The 20,502-nt window shown below is 37.1% G+C and overlaps 1 protein-coding gene across 1 annotated transcript; it reads right to left on the bottom strand.

Moving 5' to 3' along the window:
* Nucleotides 1-6,008: 6,008 nt before the first annotated feature.
* LOC132131453 (histamine H3 receptor-like) lies at nt 6,009-15,749 on the bottom strand. The gene is made up of 3 exons (XM_059543479.1): nt 15,129-15,749; nt 13,495-13,661; nt 6,009-7,286 (listed from the first exon to the last, which is right to left on the bottom strand). Exons 1-3 carry the CDS (start codon nt 15,355-15,357, stop codon nt 6,408-6,410), a joined length of 1,275 nt encoding a protein of 424 aa, XP_059399462.1. The 5' UTR covers nt 15,358-15,749; the 3' UTR covers nt 6,009-6,407.
* Between the last annotated feature and the right edge of the window lie 4,753 nt (nt 15,750-20,502).

Below are 20,502 nucleotides of genomic sequence, written 5' to 3'. Positions count from 1 at the left end.
GGTTTTCGCAGTGATGCCATAGAACGGGTTTCCTGAGACACACCCAAGTTACCCTGAAGACATTGACCCTAGCTGTCCAGGAGCAGGATTGGTGACCCCGGCCATTGAAAAACCATTTTGGGTTCCCAAAAGAACCTAGTTTTTTTTATTTTACATTTTCTGAATAATGTAACACAGGGGTGCACGATCCTGTTCCTGGAAATCTACTTACCTGCAGAGTTCAGTTCCAGCCCTGCTCTAACACTTCTGTCTGTAATCATCCAGTGCTCCTAAAGATCTCACACTGATATGTTTTTGTTTGAAAACACATTTTTCTCCATTTTGGCTTTTAGGTCAAATTGATACTGCATTTTTGTCAAAGAAAACAGCTTGTCAATCATGTGATGCGTATTGTAACAATAGATATTTGACCTTGGACCACAAAAGAGTCATAAGGTTTTATTGTGATTTTATACATCACCTGAACGCTGAATAAATAAGCTTTCCATTGATGTATGGTCTGTTAGTATAGGACAATATTTGGGAATCTGAGGATGCAAAAAAATATAAATACTGAGAAAATCACCTTTAAATTTGTCCAAATTAAGTTCTTAGTAATGCATATTACTAATGATAATAATGTTTGGTATATTTACGGTAGGAAATTTACTAAATATCTTAATGGAACATGGTCTTTACTTAATATTCTAATGATTTTTGGCATAAAAGAAATACCGTGCCCAAACGCCTTTGCAGTTCCATTGTAGCATCCTACACTCAAGCTTTAAAAGAGGGTTTTCACTGCGATTCAATAGAAGAACCATTTTTGGTTTGGTTAAAAATCGCACTGAAAGTCCAGCCGAATGCTATTCTGTTGTGTCACTGTCACATTACTACAAATGTCCAGTTTGAACGCCTACCCACCAACTGACAGCACCCCCACTGCGAATGAGAATGGGGCGTCTTTAAGCTGCTGTTTACTAACAAAACAACATAGCGATACACAATGCCATTCATTATTTGCCCTCTCCCATTTCATCTGGTGCTCTCTTACCTTCAGTGCTATAGACAAGTTACTGTTAATTATGTCTTTCCTCAATAAAGGTTATCTAATAATTGTTTTCGCAGTTGGCCTTTAAATATCCAAATGCCTCTCATAGATTGCATTTTGGTCCCAAGGGTCCAATTTCTGGCAGTCTATCTCTTAAAATCAGTTTCTTCTAAATCTAAATATGAACTTAAAATTGTTATCCGATCATCTCAGGAATGAGGACTGGGAATTAATTTAGGACCATGAATCAAAATGCATTGGTTATTCAACCATTTGCACAGTAACCTGCCAAAGCCATTTTAAAATTCACTGGAGCAGCACGGAGCTAAAAATAACTGGGCTCCAGAGCATGGGGCGAATCGTGCCATTGTCACTGTGGACAGTTCTCCTGTTGAAAAAAAGTTTGCCGTGTACACAACATAACAGTATGCTAACCCTTTTCACCTGCTATTACATCTTCCAGTAACATGTCCTTGGAATTTGCAGCTCTTAAATGAATCCCCGTAACCCAGATTCATATTTCCTTCACTTCCCTTGTATTCTCTGGCATGGCACTTAACCACGTTCCACTCCAGTGCACATTAAATCCAACCTCGTCCCCTGTTAAGACAAGAAGTCTTCACCTTGTAGGCAAGAGTCAAGTCCCAAGTTTTTCTACCTTGAGAGAGATAAACTCTCTATACAGAATCTGTATGACAGTAAAAGTTATAGAGTTTTTGTCAGGCCAAGCCAAGCCAGACAGGCTTCAAGTCTTAATGATGAAGTAAATTAACTGTGATTTTAGTTTTACACATTTAGCTAGTACATTGCAGCAACATCCTACAAAAAAAGTTCACAAGTATTTCAAGCAATTTTTTTTATAAAATATCTTCGAATAGCATATTTGTTTTCCATTCCATACATACATAAGAGTTTATAGTGTAGTCTTAATTTTTCACTTGTTTAAAGTCCAATTATGTACAGACCCAGAGGACATCAATATGAAAATAAACCTAAAAATAATGCATAAATAATGACTGTTTTCAGACAGTTCTCCCCCTGTTTATCATTGGTTGGACAAGCACATTGATGCAAAAGAACAGTGGTTTGATAGAGCCACACTTCAGAGGAAATCCACCTACAAAAGCCTTACTTATAGCTGTCTCTGCATATTAAGATTACAAGAGATTATTTTGAAACTAAAAATTGCATCAGCTTTAAGCTTATCGCAAAAAAAAAGAAAAAAAATGTCAAGGCTGAAAAATGAAAGGGAACTTGGATGTTCTGATTCGATCAAAGGTGGTACTTCACCTCAAGGGATTGACAACAAGCACTGATTGACCACAGCTAAAATATTCCTACCTTTCAACAAGATTAACCTTCAGATAATAGAGGACAAAAGAGTCCTGGAACAAATTAACTGTCCATCTGTCTTAAAGAAAATCTTTCTTATTTGTTGCAGCAGAGTGTGTGTGTGGGAGGGCGGCTTTTTAACATTTGTAAAGAGGTCTGGATAAGTTACCATCATTCATAAGCATAAATAAAAGTAGGCTATAAATAATCGTAAGCCAGCAGTTATTTAGTAGATGTCTTTATCCAAATCATACTAATGATAGTGACAGTCCCATGGGACAAACAAGAATTCTGACACTTACTTGCCTTTATGTCATTTCATATCTTTTGTGTTAGAATACAGTAAATTCAAAATACAATATCCGTGCACTGCCATAAAGCTGTAGTATGGCTTCAAAAGACTGAGAATATAGTGTAAGGGTTGCCTTCTATCGTCAGTTTTTGGAGCTTAACTTAAAAAAAAAACATTTCTCTTGATGGGGAATATGGCTATACATTGACAACAACAACACTCCTTAAATGGGTTTTTCACAGGATGAAATTGAAAAATGTGGACTTTCAAGAACCAGTTGCCCACTATGAATCTAATCAAACTTGCATTTTACCACAGAAAGCACAGCAAACGCTGCACGACCGGAGAAAATTTTAACTGGCACCAAATTAATACTCATGTCTGCTCAGGGGCGTCAGTGCAAAATAAAAACAATCATGGTCAAAAACATATTAATCTTGGCAAAATAGAATGCGTAAAGTAATAATATGAACATGATGACACATTAAGCACAGCCAATTGCTATGCAGGACAGCTTACCCCCGTCGAGTTTGTTGTGCTTGTATGATTTTAAATTGGCGCAAACTGTGTCCTTTACTGCCTTATCATGCTTTTGACTTTACCATGCCACTGTCTGTTAACTTTAATGCCTTCCTGCTGGAAGGTGAACAATGGGGTGAATGCCTGTGATAATCACTGCAAAGGTCTCACAAAATCTGAGTCATAATCCTGGAGCCACTTGTGCTTTTGGTAATTAGGTGTTATAATATTCGGCATTGGAGAAGCCCATGGACCAATAATTTAAATATTAGTAATCTAAGGAAGGGCATCTAGCCTAGTGTTTCCCAAACTGTTTTGATCTATGTTCCACCTAAGCACAAATTTACTTGTGTTGTGACTGTGTGCACGTTTTCCTCTACACAAAAAAACAACGTCAAATATGCATACCTTATCACATTGTAACAGCTACCAGATGGGATCTTTTTTAATGTACTTCTGTCTGGTGCCTGTTTTGCCGGAACACATCACCCACAAAAAAGTACCACAATACTTAACTAGGTAAACCAGTAAGACTTCAAAAGACATCAAAAAATGTGCTGTTTGCCAAGTTTTACCAGCTAAAGTTTGCAGGAGAATTTAATAATAATAGTTACATTTTACCACAGTAGAGACAGCAAATCATGGTCAAAAACGTATTAACCTTGATAAAATCCAATTATGATCAAGTACACCCAACCACCAATCCAGAGACGGGTTGATTTTAATTTATCTACTTCTGTCTGGTGACTGTTTTGCTGGGATTAGCCAGTACTAGCATTGCCAATAAAACTACCAATGATCATTTGATTTTATCAGAAAGACCATACTGGTAGATATGTTTTACCAGCCAAGTTTTGCAGGTGATCAACATGGTTGATCTATCTATCACACTATCATAAACCAGCCTGAACCCCAAACGGAATGGTGGTCTAAGCTTGCCTTCAGTAGGTTGAATTACCTTCTTATAGTTGTGAAGGCGCTAATCATACAGAAAATTATGATATAAGCCCCTGATTAAACCCAACAATGCATTGTAAGGTTAAACCTTTTAACTTGGTTCTTGCTAACAGCTTGAGTCAGTCAGACTTCCACAGTTCAGTGGAACATCTTCAAAGGAGTTTGGCCACAAATTTATTTTTGTGCATCTTATTCTATCAGCGTAAATTCAGGACAGCCTCACATCCACACATTCATGTGGGAGGTTATCATCCGTAGGCAATGGGATGCTCTGAGGGAAGGTTCATGCTGATCTGATTCGATAGTGGTATGACTTGTTCCCAGACGTTCCCTTTGATAGTTTTTGTAGAATTGTTTGCATATACACAATGCCTAATAATCTAAAACCCAACATTCCCGCTCCCCAACTGTCATGACAATTTTCTGCTTTTCTATTTGGTGCACAACTACAAAAGGAACATGCAAGAAAGATACATTAAACCAAATCTTTTCTTGAGCCATCAAGAAGTCACTTCAAACGCTGCTTTTTAAATGCTCAAACCATTGATCATGTAAACAACCATGTTCATGATTCTAGATTTTCAAAGTCAAGGATCTGATAAGGATGCTTGTCATTGGGGTTTAATTAACTTGAGCTCCATACAGCACAGATAAATGGAGTACTCTCAAAGCCATCTGAAAAAAAAAGCCATTTATTAATTCACTGAAGCAAAATGCCGACTAGAGCCACAGAAGCATAGCAATTGCTCCAGGGATAAGACCTGATTTTTAGAGGTATATGCAGAATAATACCTGTGATTGCTAGATGTTTTGGGGCTTTATAATTTAGACTATAAGTATTGACCAATATGGTTGAATATCATATGAAAGATCATCCTATTGCCCTTGCCTTTGGACCTTGTTGAAGTTTTTCTAGAGTCTATGGGAGATTATCCATGTTGCCCTCTGTGATATAAACAAATTCAGTAAAATTAATCTCAAAGAACTCGGGAGGCTCTCACTCGTAGCTACACATATGAAATTGGCCTCAGTTGGATAACTTGGTTGAATCCATAAAGAACATGATTTCTGAAGTCACTTGACAACTTTGAAATTGAATGCACAGACTGAATGGTCTAAGATGAAAACTTGCCATGCACAAAACAAGAAAGTGTATTGTGTTTAAGGATTTACAATATTAAAACCATTTAAAAAACACTGAAATGATTGTAAACAAGTTTTAAAACATTTTAAGTTGTACAGCCATTTTAATGATTTCATCTGTGTTGACGTTGACACTGTAACTATGAATCTTGTCAAGAAAAACTAAAATAAAACACAAATAATAAGAGATAATATGTCGCAAAATTAAAATTGTTTCATTAGTTGCTCACTCTTATGTCCTTTCAAAGCTGTGTGACACTATTTCATCCATGAAACACAAAAAGAAGAAATTGCAGAAAGTCCAGAGAGCTAATTTTTAATAAAAGGGATTAAAATCGTTATAAATGATATAAAATTGTCCACATGACACAGTTGCTACATTCCAATTATTTCATATAAGAATTGATTGAAATTCGTAAGATTTTCAGCTTATAAAAATGAGAATTAAAACTTGAGAAAAATACTACAGACAATCTGCAAATATCTTCAAATGATAAAATGAAACTTCCAAGTGAATTGTCCATTTAAAGTGTATTCATCTGATTATTGTTAACTGATATATCAATAACTTAATAGACATTTCACAAAAAACCCATTCAAAAACATTAATGGTTTCAGCTTTGTCCATAGCAGGTGATATAGATTTTCAGAGTGTCTCTTTGAAGATAGTAATAGTAGAACATATTTGAGTTGAAATGCAGTCTCTCATGGATCACCTCTTCTCCGCTGAACTGTGCGAGTCAATGGAATATACAACAACCAGTAAATAAAGTTAATATGGGCGAAACTGTCAACTGAATTTGTTCTGAACACAATCTGCATCACTTTTGTTTATACCACAGATGTCCCAAAACATGCAACTTACTTTAGCTAACAAGAGTGGAACAACGCCGGCCCCTTTGTTTTGCAAGACAAGAGATATAAATAACAACAGCACTGTTTATATCCATGGTTTATGCAGTTCTTCAAGTCAGAAAGTTTCATCAAAGAAGAACAAAACATGCTACTCCCATCAAGAAATGGCACGGATTTCTATTGTGGTGGAAATGTTTCGCTTTCTTGCCTTGGTGCTTTTATTTCCTTCTTCAGTATTCAGTGTGAAAGTGTTAAATCCCTTCTGTTGCCATCAGATTGTCACTGGCAGGAAGGGCTTTCCTCGTGTGGTCGAACAGACTGCCGCTTAGGGCACAAAATCTTGGCGAAGGCCCGGCGAAAGCTGCTATGGCAAAGCGGGTAGAGGAAAGGGTTGATTGCCGAGTTGAGCCAAAGGAGCCAAAAAGTGACTTCGTACCAATGATGTTCCACACAGCTACCGCTGCAGGCCGCCCGTATGATCATAAGGAGAGTGTACGGTGCCCAACACACCCCAAAAACACACACTATGACGGCCAAGGACTTGGCAATCTTCTTATCCCTCGAGAGACGCGCATGTCCTCCGCTTCTGCAAGGGGCGCATTGACTCGATGCCTCCTGCGCTCGTATAATACGTGTCCTTACCCAACCACTGAACAATCCTCGCTTTTTAATGGTGGTCTTCATTGTTAAAGATACGGATTGGGTGCTGCTGGGATCACCGCTTGACGATGGCGAAACCTCTTCGTCGTCTTCGATCACGTCCAAAACGGCCGGTGCTCCGCTTGAGGACACCTTGCGCGTTTTGACGAAGAAGACGGATGATTTCTGTCCATCTATGACCCTCCAGCCGTCCTCCTTCTCGGCTTCCACATGCGCCAATCGACTCCGGTTCCGCCGCTGGATGTTAAGATAGATGCTGAAGTTGAAGAAGGCCACGGAGATAAATGGAGAGAAGAACTCGAAGGTAGACGCGGAGAGCAGGAAGTACCAGGTGCAGTAGAACTCGGCGAAACATTCGTCCTCTGGAACGATGCTTTCTCCAACCATCAGTTCCCAGAAGATTATGGCTGGTCCGTAGAGGAGGAATGCCAAAACCCACACCGCCAACATCTTGACCACTGCCAGATGAGTGACGCCCTGCTGGGCCCGGTACCTCACCTATGGAACAAGACGAAATATTAAAGTCAAGTGAGAGAGAGAGATACATAAATTGGCATGGGAGTGATCCCTGGCAGCCATCACACTCAATAAAATCCATGCACAGTGTGACTGCCTCTTCTTCTTCTTCATGATTTATTCAATTCACAGCCTAGGATTCTGAGCACAGCGTGGAAAGGGAACTCATTTTTGCCAGGTTTTACTGTGGGTTAATGATTTGGACTAATTTGATGGCTATTATAAATTAATCAGTGTGTCTGAATAATCTGATGACATGAAAATTAGAATTTACATTTAATAAAAGATCAAGACGAGTGACTAAATCACTTTACACCATGAATACCGTTTTTCCTTCCCTGAGCAAATTGCAAATTGCAAACAACTTCCTGTGGCTCTGTTTCAAAACTTAGCAATCTGCCTTTCTGTCTACGGCCTTTATAAAAAGAGAAGGGGAAATAGGAGGATTTACACAACAAGTCTCAGATTTATAAGCCACATTTTTCTGAAATTCTGAGAGCTTGTTATATAAATCAGTTATCTTTATAGCAGATAATTACATAAAATTATGTAAATATAATTTTTCATAATATATCTTAGAAGGATGATATTTAATACTGGTGCGTCAATTAAAAAAAAAGTTACACATAGGTCTATAGAGGACTAAAATGTCCATGTCAAAAAACTTTGGTTTGGCAGCACAAGCACAAACTTTGGTTTGGCAGAGTTAAGTTTGGTCTCATTTTAAAGAATACCCATGCCAGATTATTGCCGAAGTAAAAAAAAAAGTATAAAAAGTGAAAAAAAAAATTTAAATAAAAAGTTGGTTTAGGTTTATGAAAATTATTTATAAACAATGTTTTATATAAAATATATATTTATGAAACATGTTGAACTCTATACCTGCTAGACAATCAAAGCCATAAATCTAAACAAATTGTGTTCCAAATTTGAAGTTGATATCTCAAAAAATTATCTTTCAGTAAGATTTTGTTTGGGCGCAGTACCAAATTATCCCTTTAGATCCCAGCAAAACTCTGCTGATGCTGAGTTTTTCTCTCTCAAATTTTACGAGAACACACACACACAATTTTTTTTATGACCCAAATACAAACCACACACCCACACAATTATAGCTGCATTTTTTAATATAATATGCAGAAGCAGAAAACAGGAATTAAGCGAGTATTTGCTTTATAGGCCAAACCTGAAAAGAAAAATGCCACCATCTGGTAAAAAAAAAAATATATATATATATATATAAATATAGTGCAACAATTAATTTTTAAAACCTTGCCAACTGAATGAAAGCCTACTGACAAAAATGCATCATTTTAGAGTTAAATGACATTGCGATAAAAAGTTTTAATAGGTTTCAATGGGCACATTTTTGTCCTTAAGGTCCTGAGAGGGGAATAATTTTATGTACCAAGTGCAAAACAGATTTATTAAAGGAAATAAAATAGTAAAATTCCCATAAAAATACACACCTGTGGCAAAATGTATGCAGTTGGCAATAACACAAGCAAAATTATATATATATATATATATATATATAAACAATTATGATCAAAACCTATAATGCAATTCAAGGCTGATTGTTGAGAGATGGACAAATAAACATTCCTTAAAAGCCTAATGATCATATTTGATCTGTCTAAAAAATGATGTCTGGATTATCAAAGTGAAGCTGCTTCAGTCCATCTTGAATTATATCACAAACTATATCAAAGTTATTTTTACATTTACTTTATAAAAATCATTGAAGATTTCACAGCAAGAGAGGTTTGCACAATTATACTAAATTACCTTTTACTTGCAAAAAAAAAGTATTAACTATCAAAGTTTTTTTATTCAATAAAAGTTTCGATCATGTTGATAATTTAGAGGCCTTTGAAGTTAACTGTAAATCTTCTGAAATATAGCAGTGTATAATTGACAAGCGTAACTGTCTTCGCTGTTGGACAGTGTGACGGTTTTCGCCATCGCACCTCGCTCTCTAAAGTCTAGCCCCAAAACACTTTTCATTTCAGTCATTTACAAAATGACAACCAGAGAAAGCAATCATCTTTTCATAAAAGACAAGAGCTCTCAAGGGTGTTTTCTTGTTATGAACTAATGCCATTTCAGTCCTGATAATACAGCAAGTAACAGTCTTTAGGGAGTGAGGAACATGATGGTAACAGTACCTAAAGACAAACATCACAGTGTTTCACACCTTCTAACACCCTTGAACTGGATTCTGGGGAACTGGAGCTATTTAATACGTTTTGTTGACATGATGCCCATTTCAGTTCATGTGCCACTCACTCAACAAGTATTAGCATTTAAATAAACACGAAGCTTTTGAAAAAAACAAACACATTTGTCCAGATTATATTTCACCCCCAAATCAACAGAATATAAGAAATGATGACAACACTTTAATTGGAGCCTTTATGTATAATTCATTAAAGAGATATGTATAATGTGCATTAAAATGCATTATTTATTTATTTTCCCAAAATAAGTGTAATCAAAGCTGAAATGCATAATAATAATTGCAAATTCCTTGTTACATCTTAAATTAGTTTTAATGATATATACTTTCTAAAGGTGTATTATAATGTGGTTACAGTTATTCATGAGGTTATACAATATATCACAATGCATGATTAAAAATGCATAAAAAAATACTTTTATAATGCATTTTTAATAAAAGCTTTAAGGAAAGTGGTACCAAAATTATATTTTGCCTACTTTAGATTCAAATAATCATTTAGATGTTGTTTAAACACAATTCCCACTAGTTATCATCATTTAATTATGGATTATTGTAATACTTTTATTGTAACACATGCAGTCGGAGATAAATAAATGAAGTCAGACATGTTTTGTCTAATGCCACTAATACTAACATATAAACTACTATTTAAGTCTTTTTGAAATATCATTTGAAAAGCAATTTACTTTGTCATTTATGACAGATGACGAATCGTCACTCTTTCAAAAGCAATCACAGATAAAGCGCATTGACATGTTGTCAACAGGAAGTAAAGACATTAAACAATAAGTACTTCAGAAGAGCTGGATAAGAAATGTATTCGTGAAATATGCAAATTCTAATGCATTATGCATGAAGCCACGTAATAAACTGCTGAGATGCCATTGCATAATCTATGAAAAGTAATGCTTTAGATATTCAATCACAAGCAGCTAAATTACTTTTGAAGTTTCTGCAGTTTCTCGTAAATTTGATATTGGAGCACATAATATTTTTGGATACTATATTCTCAGCAGGAAATCAATATTTGCATTTCATAATTTGCTCAAACGGTGCTCTGGAACGTCAAAAGCCGCTTGAAACAAGGCATTTTTCACTCACCGCATTCGTCTTTCACAGTAGGGCATCGTTCCCATGTTTTCTGAGCTTATTTTGCTCAACAGTTTCTGTGTATGTGAGGAGCGGTTATTTAAGGACCTCAAGAACCCAAATTCAGAATCGTTTCGCTGTTAAATAAATGCACACACTGAATGGAAAACATCTTGAACTTCCTTCCCCTTCCTTCCTTTTATGATTTCACCAGAAGAGCTGGTGTGCATCCACTTCAGATCCAGCTACTTAAAAACTATACAAGCAAATTATGATTTACCGTATTTAATCGATGGGCAGCCACTGCTTAAAAACCAGTTTAGAACCACAAACAAAAAGACAACTACATAAAAGCAATTCAAGTGCATGGTATTTGTTCAATATATATCTTTCAGATGATAAAATGTAATCAGAGCAGTATTTATCTGGCTCAAAAACAAGAGATTTAAATGAATTAATCTTGATTAGAGTGACAGCATTACACTTGGACAGATAAATGTACACTTTGATCCGCTTGCTTCCCAATGCTATATATAAGAGAGATAGAGGTGTATAATAGCTGTCCGTAGCGTGCCAGTCATAAACCTGAATTCAGTCAAACTACAAGAACGACTGGAGATGGAAACTTAAAAAACACTTACGCAACAATACAGCGGTGCAGTGCAATACAGAACTAAAAAATACTTCCCATTCCTTTTACATTCATTACAAAGAAAACCCATCTTCTAGTGAGCTATAAGTATTTTAAGGCACTTCTTACACAAAAGCTGTTCTAAAAGGTCGGAAGCATATCTATACTGCATTGCATGCACAAAATAAAGGCTATTATTGCTGTCAATGTTTCAATGCAAACGTTCAATTTAACAAAAGATTCTTTAGGTGATTTAATTGTTCTTTTAGGAACTGTTCACTGAAAGTTTCTTTGGAGAACCTAAAGTGGATTTTCTACAGCATTGCTGTGAAAACCTCCCTGTGTAACCTCTATTTTGAAGGGTATACTGTAAAACATTTCTAAATTGGTAATTTATGAGGTTCATTTCAGTTTGGATGTGAACACAAGACAGCTCAATTGGTTTTGGAGCAAAGCCCAAGTTTGGGTTTTTTAATAGCTTGTTGTCTTAAGTATGAATATAAAATGATGATGCTGTCCATGACTAACATAGCAGATATTTGCAGTAAATTGCACTGAAAAATTCATGACCACAGAGCAGTTAAACGCTGGATCCACAGAGGATGTGGGCTTCATCTGTCTGGTGGGCCGCTCTTATCTAAGATCTATCAACGGGGCAGCAAGTCATTCGCTTATTATTCATCTGATTGCAATAGCACTGTCTTCAGCGTCTTGTGGGTTTTGTGAACAACTCATTTGTTTTAGACAAAAAGGGAAACTTGCAGCGCATCATCTGAGGCACAAAGCGAAAACTTTGCATGTGTTTGTGCGAGACAACAAATTGGAATATTTGAAGAACATAAAACGTTTACAGCATTATGGACAAAAAAAAAAACGAAATACTGGAATTACAAGTTTGGCTTTGTGTCTCAGATGATGCACTGCAAATTCTTCTTGGAAACAAATAAGATATTTACTAATGATCGATCAATATAGTTTTTTTTTTTTTATAACCGATGCCGATACCAATTATTTGCATGTTTATGTGCCCGATAACCGATATGTGGAACCGATATTTATTTACTGTTATAAAGTAAATAAATGACTGAGTGAAGTAAGAACATACTTCATTTTGGTTTTTCCTCTTTTCAGTCAAATCTTTTTTTTTTAAGTGTTGAAAATGTATCTTTCATGTTAAATTCAATCTTTATATTGCAACAACAAAAACATTTTATTTATAAAAAGCATCAACAGAAACAACGTTAATAATATATAATATATAATAATAATAACGTTACGCAAAATAAATATAGAATATCTAATGTTTTCAAATGGAGAAAATAAATAAATGACAGGAGTCATATCCACTTCATTTTAAACTACCGTTTTAGGTTTATAAGGTGTGTAATAGCTACAATGTCAAGAATAATTCATTGGATAATGTTAATTCACTGAATGATATTCTCTGGAAAATTGGAATATAACGAACAGAACATAATATTTTATTGCATTTCTCAGCTGGAATGTTACATCAAATATATTACTGTTTTTGTCCTTAGATTATGACATGCTTGCTGACAGCACGGTTTATCTATGCAGAACTATATACTCAAACTGTGATCGCTCACGCGATAATAAATAATACATTTCCATAGAGTTGTATTTATTTACTGTATGTAATGCATCTAATTTGTGCATAACCGGCTGTTATGTTAAATAATGTTTACTAACTACAGTAAATCAAGTACCTGCATGCCGTTGTTGTCTCGTGTCAGACGCGCTGCAATGTCGATCCAGCGCACAATTCTCAAAACACCCAGCAGATGCCGGTATTTATCGGTGATTCTTATATTACATAACCGATTATGGTAAAATGCTTAAATATCGGGGAAAATATTGGTAAATTGATATATCGGTCAATCTCAAATGCTTACAAATCTCAAGAAAAAATGGGACAAGACTTGATCAGAATGCACTGCGCTGAGAAAACATAAACCCGATATGGTGGACGAAGCAAGAAAAATGTCAACCTTTAATAGTTTTAATGCAATGCTGAAGACTCCTGATAAAACTAGCTCAATCCGATCTAAAGTCTAAAGTAACCTGGCAGATCCCCATTCACTTTCAATTTCTGGAAAGCAGTAGCCAGTGCAGTAACCTATTTCCTTTATGCTCCACTGAAGAAAACACCATGCAATAACATTTACTGACTATTACTTTTTGTAGAATAATTGGATGTTGATACTTACAGCTCGGGTAACGGACAGGAAGCGGTCGTAGCTGATTAAGACGATATTGAAGACAGAAGCCGTGCACAATAAGTAGTCCATCACAAGCCACAGCTTGCAGAGTCCACGGCCCAGCATCCACCTGCCCGTCAAGATATAGGGCATATAGACTGGGATGCAGAAAGCCCCTGGAAAGAGACACAAGCATATTTTACTGTATTATACAGACCTTGGCTGGTACAATAAGGCTTGTGTCAATGAAAGCCCTTCAGAGCACAAAGTCAATGCACCGGCATCAAGAGAAAGCTTTTTCACAAATGCGTACAAAACAGCAATCTCATCGCTGCCTAATCTTTGAAGGATGCTGAGATTTTTTCATCTGTGGGCTCTATTATCTAGAGCTTTTGAGCTGGTTGGCATTTGAGAAGAAAAAGCAGCGCTCTTGTTGGGCTCTTTATCTAAACTACATAGGCACGTTTTCAGGTAGAGCGGCACCTCCTATCTCTTTATTCAAAGAACTTCCACTGTGAAAGCAATGAGCGCTACGTCGTCTGAGCACTAATGCCTGTGAGACACAAATAAACACTCAAGGAGGCCGAGAGGGTTTGGTGAATAGACCGAGAGACAGCACCGATCTTGAAATGAACCGCAGATAGGATCTCTTCTCTTAATGCACTCTTAATCCAAGGCAATAATTTATTGTGCTTGTTTACCACTGAGCAGCAAAGAACAAGTTCTCCGTCTCAGTACTGCAGGTGGATGTAAACGTTTATTTTTTTTTCAACCTCGCTTTGCTAAGAAAGTGTGCCAAGATCATGGTCTAAATATAAATGTATGGCTCACTGGGAAATTTGAGTCTTTGTCAATGGATCCCCATTCACTTCCAGTTACTAGAATTTATAAAAATGGTTCATTGGGAACATTGGATGTAGTTAGCTTTATTGGACGACCATTGTTGGGATTTATCGTTCAATATAATGGTGATACAATACAGAAAATACAATTTAATAAACAAACACTTAATTCATACAATATCTACTCAAAATTCAGAAACAAAAAGAAAACTGACCCAATCGACTTAATTTCCAAATTGCTAAATAAATAATATATATTAGAATAACTATGCATGATCGTTTCTGTGAATTTGAGAGGTCTGGCCTACTAATGACTAGTGAGTTGTAAAACTGGGAGAGAAACCAATGCACAAAAACCAGACCAATATATTGGACACTGCTGACCATTTTAAGATTATCAACATTGAATGATACATGGATAATATAAATATTCGTTTTGTACATTTGCATATTTGATTTGCTGTTATTAAATTGCATCGTGTATGCACACACTTTACATCACTTATCATCAGCTACACTTATGTGTTTTATCAATTAAGGTGTAGCCTAATCTACAAAACTTTTCTTTGCACTGACTCTCATTTGGAGCCAGTATTCCCTCAGATCTAATAAGATGTAGAGTAGTATATGGGATTTACAGTATGCTTTGATCCTGTAGAACAAACGGGTTCCCCAATTCGCATAGAGATAATTTTTAAATGATTGAATATTCTATATTCACATGCACAATTGCAATACAAAACACAAAAACATACGAAGCATTTTGAGTAGGAGTTTAATCAAATGCACGCTTATACATACCAACAAGGAAGTCCGATATAGCCAAATTAAGGAAGAAGTAATTGCATTGATTTCTGAGGCTCTTGTCCACGACGAAGGCCAGAATAACCAACGCGTTCCCCACCACCACCACGACCACCAGAGTAATCATGAGGATCGCCAGAATGACCATCGTGTACCCGGGGAACGGAGCCCCATCCGAGCTGACGGCCGTGCTGTTGGCGCTTGAAGAATTGAAGCAGGTAACCATTGTCAGATCGAGGACATTTTGAGAACCAGCAACAGGTCTGAAGTCATCATATGAACCTTTTCCCGCTGACGCTGGTGACAGGAGAGTTTACATCCCTTTAGGGTTGTGTTAACTTCAGCGCGCGGCAGAACAAGCCTCCCACTGGAGTCTCCAAACGCCTGCGGAGCGCGCGCATCTTTGAAGCGTCCACAGCAATAGCTGAAACACATGACATGTAACGACTCCTTCTTGTGGGAACTCCATGAAGCTGTCAAGTCCTCGCACTGAGACCGAGCGCAGAGTTTCCAACAGAATAGCGCGTTCCCGTCAGGCGTGCACGTCAACTGTTGCGCACTCGCGCCTCTCTAAATACCGCGGTGTCCTTAGACAGATCCCGAGATTCGCGCGGTACACTTAGCAAATTAACCTTTGTGAAGATCTGATTTTTGCGTACAGTGCAATAAACCCTTTTCTCTCTCCATGTGTCCAAATACACAAAATATTATGTTTTATACAATCATACAGGATCAGGAGTGTGATTCAGTACATTGCTCTGCTCGAATAGTTATTTTAAATGTATGAATAACCCATGCATTGAGAAGCAACATAAATTTACCTATGAAGCAAAAACATTATGCATTGTTTTCAGATAATCTGTCTTGAATTGCATTTTTGGTTGCACTGGGACATTTTTAAAGAATAAATTCAGTTTATTAACACTCATTAATATGTTTACAGTGGCAATGATACTTCAGTATTTTTCTAGTCCAACCCCCATCTTTGTTCCACATAACAGAAGATATTTTGAAAAAATAAGTAAATAATAGTAATAAAAAAAATTGCCAGTGGTGTCAAGTGTTGTTCAGATTCTTTAGGACTGGTTTTGAATGATGACAGAAATTCCAACAGAAATCCTGTTCAAGTATTTGTGCTCTTGCACTGTTCAGTGGATTCAGAACCATGGACAGCAGTGATTACCATCCCCTTTTAGGCAAAGCTTGGGCTGGTTCATTTCTTCAAAGCAGTCCTTTCCTATTCAGTGGCTGTCCCTCAGCTACATACATTACATAGTATGCATGATTTCCCAATTAAATAGAGAGTAAATTCCAACGTCTACATTTTTTTTTTTAAATGCTAATGCCTCAATCAGCTGCGTACATGACGTCAAAGGCATGACAAATAAGCATCATAATTGCACTTTTAAATTACACACCATGTACAGTACGCCTCCTCTTCCTGAACACGCTCACAAATTCTGTTCAAAGTAAAAAAAAAAATGTTAATTACACTCGCTTTCAGAGATGTGGTCTTCTTTTCCTGCATGAGTCATTTCCCTACTGACACAAAAGACCAACTTTAGCCTTGTGAGTGCTCTCTCAGCTGTGCACCATGATAACAGACACTTTGCCCTTGCGTTTCACACACACGTGCATGACATTGATACTGAAATAATGGTGCATCTGTGAAATCCAATTTAGCGGGACTGCATGGTGCAGCTCCTTTGACTTCCATTAGTTCCAGCAGTTGTGCAGTTAAACTCTGTCTAAAACCCTTTTAAACGTGTAATTCTACTTAAATTATGAAGTGCTAATTAACCCCTGGGCTCTTAACCCGGGATTTCTTGCCTAGTCCCCATAGTGATATCAATCACTTCCTAAGAGGATCACTTGAGAGGCTGGGGAGCCATTCGATTAGCATAAGTGTGGTGTTAAAACGTGAAACAAATGCTATAAAAGCACAGTGAAACTCATTTCCGGAAGACCTCTCCGCTAAACCGGAAACTGGTTTAATGACTCAAAAGTCAACATGAAATCAAAACTGACACTGACTGATAGATGCATATTATTCTAAAGAATAAAGACATAAGACCCATGTCCAACTTGTATCTTAACCCACACCTTTTTTGTGAGCAGATGGTTTTCAAAGGGTTCATGCTTTCATAGTCTTGTTACAAGTTGTGGCGTTTCATGTTGCTAATGCTAACATAGAGACAGGTCCCAGAAGAAGATAACGTGGAAAAGAGGCTAAGAGCCTTTTTATAGCAATCAAGTTCTTTGTTGTATTTTTCTTGCAGTGGAAGTAGAATTCCACATATTCCAAAGGCCCAGAGCTGCAAATCATTTCAACAGGGATCTGCTCTATCACCTTCTAAAGAAGTAGGAGAGACTCTTAAGAAACAAGCTTCGGTCTGCTCCCTTCTGATGTTTGATCTCCAGAGATGAAGAGGCCTGACCCTTATTTGAACAAACAACAATGGCCATCTCCCAATGCCACTTGAGATGATAAAACAACATGAATTACCATTCTGCTCTGGTCTTCTTGCTCCTCAAGGCCAAGGACAGCTAATGTGCTGATTTGATTTCTCCAATGATTATTATTATTCATTAATATTGCTGTCTGCCAAGGATACAAAAGGGAAAGGTTCCTTATCCACTATGCAAATAAGCCAATTTCATGCAATGCTAATGGCTCTCTCTTGGTGTCTATGTTTAGAGGGATATTATTTGGTAAAGTCGAGTTGCGAAGTTCAATATTGCATTTACTCTTACAGTGAGTCACATCAAATGGACAAATAGCATTAAAAGAGATCTGGCTTAAAATATACCTAAACAAAAGCATGGTATGTTCTAATGTTCTGTAAAGATATTTGTAGTAAAGCACAGTTTGAATTCTTTCATGAGATTGTATTAGCCATAATACGATAGAGTTGTCTTTTGGGCAAACTGTTCTAACTGTGGGGGAAATAAAAGACACTGGTTAGTTGGAGCACTGATGGGAAGCCAAACAGTCCTTGAGCAAGTTTTTTCCAGTCAAATCAATAATTAGCAAGTTGGAGATATGTTTTAAGCTGGCGAAAAACAGCACTGCATGTTCAAGTGTACCATCCAACTACCTGTACCAAAGATAAACCAATTCTTTGGCAGAAATTAAGGTTTGCATATCACAATAAAACTCAAAGAACTTTCTGGCCATCAAATTGGCAATTTGCATGTCACAGATTTGGCATTAAATATTTGAAAAATGCCAATGCACAGCATGGTATTGTCTGATGTATTGTGGAGTTCTTTATATCCAAATATAGCACGATTCCTGGGCAAAACAGGCCCTAAGTGAGTTTTGTCCTGTAAAAATCAACAATTCGCTTTCTGGAGGTATGGTTTAGGCTGCCGGAACACAGCATTGCAATTATTTGAACCAAACATTAGCTTGTTTCTTGTCCTTGCACATCATAACAAATATTTTCTCCAAGAACTGTTTGGACATGTAATTGGCAGTTAGCATAGTCACAGATCTATTTTCATTGAGTGAATGGTGTTGCCTGGTGTAGAAGAAATTTCTCTCCAAGTATAGCACAATTCCTCACCAGATGCCATCTACACTATGTGATACTGTGCCCAAAATAAGAGAGATCTGTTGGTTATATTTCAGATTTTTGTTCAGACTGAGGGGCGGTCAAGTAGACAATTAGCATTTTTGTTTGATTTATCTAAAAACATTAATGTGCAGCATTGCAATTTCTTATGTACTTCAGAGTTATTTGCAGAGAAGCTTGATTCCTTGCCAGAAACCGTATTAGCCGAGATTCGTCCTTTTGGAAAAGGATTTTCACATTGGCTGCCATGATTCTGTAGACCAAATAAAAAAACGTCCATGTTTCAGGGCAAAGATGAGGTGCCAAACAGAACCTGAGCAAGTTTTGCATGCAAGTCAGATTTATCCTCGTACATAGAAAACATGTCACAGCGAAAGATCACCAAAGCATTTAGCAGTGCCCCTCGAGTCAAAGCAAGCAATTGAATCTGAAAGAGTAGGCGCTGACAGTCAAAAGGTGTGTCAATGTTCATTGAAAGGAAAAAGAGTGGGAATACAAGGAAAGAGAGAGAGAGAGACAGGCATGAAAGAATAGTCCAGAGAAAAGGGAATAGATGCATGCAGGGAGGATGAAAGTGAGAAAACTAGCGGTGCAGAGACAAAAGAGGCCAGAATCTCAAATACCCAATGGTATTTAACAAGGAAGACAGCAATGATATGTGTGTGCGCCTGTGAGCGGAACCAAGACAAGACGTCAAAAAGCACTCGAGTAGCTGGATGACTCATTCCCACAGAAGAATTCACCTGTTGCAAACCATTCTGAGCTCCACAGGTTGAGCAAAGACTTGAAATCATTCAGGGATGTTAGCAAACCAACTAGTTGCTTTCCAAGACACGCCACCAAACTGTGAGGCAAGTGCCTGCAATTCCAGACTGGTATTCAGACAGTCCTCCCGTGACCTAGCATCTGCTTATTAGAACATCGCACGCCAAAATGATCAAGTTATTCTCACATGAGCTCATTAAGGACAATTAGCATTCAAGTCATAGCGCTGCAAACTCACCAGGTGGCAGTGGACTTTGGCCCCTGCAAAGTTTGAATGATAAAAAATAGCATGCAATATTCAAAAGTATAAGTATGAGCGAAAATGCAGTATTGCAGAGCGATTCTCCAAGGGACTAGACAATGGATGTTTGATACTCAAAAATGGGAATGACAAATCTCATGCACTTTCAGGGTCTGTTTTAAGCTGTCGTTTTCCATAAGAAGTCTCCTCAAATGCACTTTTTGGTATGATGCTCCTGGAAAAGCTCAAACTACTTTTATCAGGATTTATTAAATTACATTATTAGAGCATCATTAAACCGGGGAAAAAACTGATTAGAGGTCGCTGATGAATGTCAGGGGTATCTATTACCGGTTTCACACTCGTTTGTCCTTGTGACTTCAGGCAAGCCTCAAACCCTCATTTGCAATTCATAAAAATCTTTATTCATAAGACAAAACACTTAGTGTGAAATAATGCGTAGCAACAGACCATTAAACTCAACTGCATACACAAGATATTTCTGATATGACCTTGAAGTTGTTTAACACTCATCATAACATTGAATGCTTTGAAACCATTACAAAACACAATTACAGCATTTTTATTTTATTTTATTTATCAGCATTCCTAGTCGTCAACCTGTTCTTCATTCCAGTTCTAGGATGGTTTTCACTTTGCCTTCCTACCCTTAGGTCTTTTGTTCTTCCCTCCAGCTTTGGATGTTTCCTCCTGAAAGGGAAGAATAAAAGACAAGTGATAAGACTTGGAGAGTTGAAATGAAGAGCTTCCTGCTGGAGAAAAGATA

The sequence above is a fragment of the Carassius carassius genome, chromosome 48 (genome assembly GCF_963082965.1).
Source record: "Carassius carassius chromosome 48, fCarCar2.1, whole genome shotgun sequence".
In the NCBI taxonomy this organism is placed as follows: Eukaryota; Metazoa; Chordata; class Actinopteri; order Cypriniformes; family Cyprinidae; genus Carassius; species Carassius carassius.
Note: the sequence above shows the minus strand (reverse complement) of the source record. Positions and strands in the feature narration are given on the sequence as shown.